The sequence below is a fragment of the Myotis brandtii genome, unplaced genomic scaffold (assembly GCF_000412655.1).
Source record: "Myotis brandtii unplaced genomic scaffold, ASM41265v1 scaffold156, whole genome shotgun sequence".
NCBI lineage: Eukaryota > Metazoa > Chordata > Mammalia > Chiroptera > Vespertilionidae > Myotis > Myotis brandtii.
The window spans coordinates 585238-590472 of record NW_005355666.1 but is presented as its reverse complement, the minus strand read 5'-3'; the positions used below and the strand labels follow the sequence as shown (position 1 = coordinate 590472).

Genomic DNA, 5235 nt, shown 5'->3' with positions numbered 1-5235 from the left:
GCCGCTCTGTCGCGTCGCGGCATTTGCAAAAAACGATACATGGATGTTGCAGACGGGTCGGGCAGCCGTGCGGCAGCGCACTTACGTTTTCTCTATTTTAGGGCCCCCGCTTTGTGTCACAATGCGAAGAGCTTTAAAACGAGCTCTGGACCATGCAGAGCGTGGCTCTGAAAGCGCCCAGCAGAGACCTCCTAAGAGGAAATCCTCATCCACTGAGGAAAAATCTCTGCACGAAAAGCTGTATGACATGTATGTTGAGGAGTACGGGAAGGAGCCCGAAGGTACGGAGGAATTAACGCGAAATGTGAACTTGCTGGAGAAGCTTGTTCGGAGGGAGTCCTTGCCCCGTTTAGTGGCCAACCTACTCCCAGGCGAGCAGTATTCGCTGGTGCTGAAGGTAGAAACGAAAGTTTATTCAGAGTTCGTTATAGTGCCCTATGAGGACAGGGACTTTCTTGAATACTTGGATGCAGAGCAACTATCTCCTGATTTGGTAGATGTCCTGGAAAGGTCTGGGGTTAACGCGTTTAGTGGCCAACCTACTCCCAGGCGAGCAGTATTCGCTGGTGCTGAAGGTAGAAACGAAAGTTTATTCAGAGTTCGTTATAGTGCCCTATGAGGACAGGGACTTTCTTGAATACTTGGATGCAGAGCAACTATCTCCTGATTTGGTAGATGTCCTAGAAAACTCGCAAGCTAACGTTTTTCAGAGCGGGTGTGTCATCGCAGAAGTGCGGGACTATAGACAGTGCACTAACGGGGACCGCAGTCGTTACCAAAGCAGGCATGTTCTCTTACGCCCCGCGATGCAGACGTCAGCTTCTGACGTCCACGCCGTAACCTGCAATAACCAGACATGGGCCCAGGAAGACAGACTTTCACTCGAGAGCCAGCCGGCCTTAGCTACAGCTGAGCCGCTGTGTCCTAGTCCTTCTGTATCAGTAGCCTGCAGTGAACACAAGCTGCTCTATGACGACCAAAAGATGAACACTCCCCCAGTGAGAAGCAACTTACAGGAGGACTGTTCTGCAGCCTCCCTGAATCCACAGCAGGAGCTGCCTTGTGGTCCACCCCCTCCTGAGCTAGGGGCATGGGCTCCTGACCAACAAAGCCAAGAAAGCCAAGCAGATCAGCAGGATGACCTTGAAATTTTCAAAGAAAATTCTTTAGATTTGTGGAAACAGCTAGCCATTTACATGCAGGTCCCTTTTGATTTCGATATAGAAAAATTCGCTGAGGACTGGCCTTTCCAATATGATGATGCAAATTCAATAGTCTGGCCAGACTCTGAGGCAGAAGATGATTCTCTGTTTGGATGTGAACGTGACGGTCCATCCTATACAACAAAGCCACCCATCATGCAGTCTCTGAATGATCCATTTATCTCTGGAGAAAGGTCACCTGAAAAAGTCAGACGTGGGAGACAGACACCTCGCCCCTACTGCTACACAGATGACCATTCCTATTGTTCAATGCCTGGGTCAAAGACTGGTGCTGGGAAAGCAACCGGGGAGTCCAAGAAATTGGTGAAGAAGAGGGACAGATGTGCAGTCAGGGTGGCACAGGCCTCCTGTGGCTCCGCCAGTCTCATCCAGCTTTCTCCAGAGAGAGCAGCAGAACAGCCTCGGGCCGCGACAGTTCAGTCTGCAGTACAGGGCCAGGGAGGCCAACACGCACCGCCAGTCATCCAAAGTCCCTGCAGCTCGGGAAACAGCTCCTTGGGTAAGCCTTTTACTTCACAGCAGGCAAGCCGCATTCGCATTTGGCAGCTTCCATCTCCTGCCCCTGCTTCGGAGCCACCAAGTCTTGCCCAGAAACCTGCTGTGGAGGTGAGGCGAGTCCGAGTCCGCATACTTCCTACAGCCACCGTGACTACTGCCAGCACATCACAAGCAACCCCGGTCATCCAGGTCAAGGCCTCCTCTGATGACTCCAAGGTCGTTCGACTGATGGGCCCTATTCGCGTCGTCCGGACTGTGGATTTAATAACCTGGGATTGTTTTGCTTGCATTATTGTTTGGTTGCTGCTGTTGTCATAGTGATTTCTATTTTAATGTTCTAAAGTGTATCAAATTCACACTTGGTTCAGTTTAACCTCCTGAAGCCTGTGGTTTTTCTGAATCAATTGACTTTACAATACTGACGAAGTTATATTAATTTAGCAAGATGAGTGGGTTTTTAAATGTTTGCTGAGTGAAGAAGCCCTGTACCACTTAAACTGTACCATCTTGAGCACTTGACAGTTGTGTGTTGTGCAACAGGTCCTTAGAATTGCTTCATCTTGTCAAAGTGAACCTGGATCCTCCCTGAGCCCCAGCGGCCCATTTCGTGGCAGCCAGCTTGTCAGTTTGTGTTTCCCTGAGTCGGGCAGCTTTAGACACTTCCTGTGAGCGCAGTCACAGTAATTGTCTTCTGGCTGGCTTCTTGCATTTAGTATGATGTCCATCCGTGTTGTAGCAGGCGACAGGAAGGTCACAGCCTTTCACATGGTTTCACTGCACATAATATATATGGAAGGGACCTATGAAATGTTCGCAACATCTTTCTGAAGAATGTACTTTACTATTTGCTTATTTAGTTCAAATGTTTTTGGCGCCGCAGTGTTTACAAATGTGTTTATTAAAAGTGTTAAAAGTACTAGAAATGATGTTTGTCACCCTATGTGGAGGACATGGGAGACCTCCCAGTGTGCAGAAAGGGCTAGGGCAGAGCTGCGGGCAGGGGCGGTGTCGCGGGCCTTTCAAAGCCTGTGCCCTAGGCGCCCACCACAGAGCCCAGCTCTCTTCCTCCAGGCTGCAACCAAGGCCGGGAAAAGGCATTTCTGGGATGTCGTGTTTCCTCCCTTTATAAAATCATTTCTAGTTTTCAGAGTGTAGTGTCTTTAGCAGAAATGTACATAGCGAACCGTTTGGAAGTGAGTTTTATTTGTTTGCCTTTCAAGTTTTAAAAATAAATATGTTCTTATTGATTTTAGAGAGAGAGGGAAGGAGAGAGAGATAGAAACATCCATGAGAGGCACAACTGACTGCCTCCTGTATGGCCCCCCGCTGGGATCCAGCCTGCAACCCGGGTATGTGCCCTGACTGGGAATCGAACTGGTGAAGTCTTGATTCATGGCTAGGCGCCTAACCACTGAGCCACACGGGCTGAGCTGCCTTTCAAGTTTTTGTGGCCTTGTTAGAGTTTGAAGTGGAACCTGGCCCCCTTCTCTTTCTTTTCCCTCTCCTGGCTCACGGAGCAATTGTTCCCCAGTCCTGCTCCCTCAGCTCTTTTCTGCTTCTGGGGTCTTTCAATGGCCTCCAAAGATGCCTGAACTTTTCTGTTGTCTTTTTTCCTTTCTTTTTATGGAGATGTAATTCGCATAAGAAACAACTCGTGTGGAGTGTATAATTCAGTGGCATTTACTAACGTAGTGTTTGCTGCCGCCATCCCTCTTTGGAAAACATTTCCTCACCCAGAAGACCTCTGTAGCCCCTGGGCACTAGGTGCCCATCCTCCCCTCCCCAGCCCCAGAAACCACCAGTTTGCCTTGTGTCTGGATGGACTTCCCCATTCTAGGTATTTCCTATGAATGGAGGCACAGTGTGTGGCCTTTTGTATCTGCCTCCTTTCCTTGGCATCATGTTTTTGAGGTTCATCCATGTTGTAACATGTTCTAGTGTGTGATTCCTTTTCATGTCTGAGTGATATCTGGTTCTCTGAATATGCCACATCCATTTATCCATTCTCCATTGATGTGCATTTGGGTTGCTTCCACCTATGAGCTATGGTGTATAATGTCACTTTGAACATTGTGTACAGGTTTTGTGTGTCTCTAATATTTTGCTTTGTTACAACTTGAAGGGCAACCTGTCCACATAAAATTTGCTTTTCTAAGTACGCATGTATGTTCCTGTGCCAAAGGAAGGAAATTTGGTCTGTCAGTTCCAAAAGAAATGAGTGAAGGGGCAGGTAACCACTGAGTCTTACTCGGTGCAGTCAGCTGTACTAATGTGCTACGGATCCCGTGAAGGAAAGATTTTTGATTGACTTCCAACAAACACCTCAGCCATGTCATCTGAGTGACACTGTGCCCGTTCGAGCTTCTGCAGCCCATCCTGGACATCTCCGGCCGTGGTACCCGCACTTTGAAGAAGTGAACCAGTGCGATGACCAACTACAAAGAAGAGTTTACGCTCGGCCTTGAGAACCAACCAGAGACCTGAACTCAGACTCTCCCCAGATTTGATGTACTTCTTCCCTTTTGCTGCTTGTTTTGGCCCTCCCTTCCCAGTCAACCAATAAAGTTAGTTTTGTTTCAGATAACCTTTTGTGGCCTTTGTGCATATCTTCTCATGGTTCCCACCAGTGTTGGTAATATGATGCAACTGCCATAGCAATGTTGAGGAAAGCATATCACCCTTGAAGTAAAATCCCAGAAAATGTACTGATTCAAACAATATGTAGGGTGGAGTCCCATGTCCCTGGTATTGTGTTAGGCCCTAGGTGAGATGGGGAGAATACCTCTTTAGAATATAGATCATGTAATTTTACACTTCAGCAGTTTTAGCTAGATTCCCACTATGATGAAGTCTCAGTGGAATAATGAATGTTACACATACAAAGATGAGTACACCGTAGAGAGGATGGGAAATAGCAGAGGGCTCAAGATTTTAGTGTCTGTCACCCTGCTGCAAGTCAGAGGGCAGAACACAGACCAAGGAGATAATGGGAAGAAGATTCCACAAAGAAAAGTATTGTCCACCCCATGAAATCCAGGTATGTGTATCTGCATAGAGAATTTGTATTTATTTATAGATGATAAGTTTAAAAATCTATTATTTCATTTTAGATTTCTGTCTTGAAAAATTTGAGGGAAATCGCCTAATTCTCCTAAGAAATTTTTGTTTAATCTTAAAAGTAACAGAAATCTCTTAGGTTCCTTGCTAGACAGATTGTCCCCAGGGTCCCATTCCCACTTCTCCCACCTTCTAACTGACACCAATATTGTCTTTGTTTTTTGCTGTGTGTTGCCTCCTGGAAGCACCGTGACCACCTGTTCATGAGAGAAAGCTGAGCTTATTCTTACTAGTAAGGGAGAGGGCAACCCTCACAGAGGCTTAGTAACATTTCAGTTAGTTATGTATCTTTTTCCATAAAATCTAATAAGACAATCCATCTCCAGGACCTTAGCATTTTATCTGCAGGGAAAATACACATAGCTGCTTTAACTGCATTTTGAAAAATATCTAGGCT

The 5235-nt window shown here is 46.8% G+C and overlaps 1 protein-coding gene across 1 annotated transcript; it reads left to right on the top strand.

The window, feature by feature from the left end:
- The first annotated feature begins 806 nt into the window (after positions 1 to 806).
- On the top strand, positions 807 to 2039 carry LOC102260378 (transcription factor SPT20 homolog). Its single transcript, XM_014536069.1, has one exon. The coding sequence runs from the start codon at positions 807 to 809 to the stop codon at positions 2037 to 2039; it is 1233 nt and encodes a 410-aa protein (XP_014391555.1).
- The last annotated feature ends 3196 nt before the right edge of the window (positions 2040 to 5235 follow it).

Bases quoted from the DNA above. Each gene is read 5' to 3' on its own strand.
- LOC102260378 (XM_014536069.1), top strand. From the start codon at position 807: ATGCAGACGTCAGCTTCTGACGTCCACGCCGTAACCTGCAATAACCAG.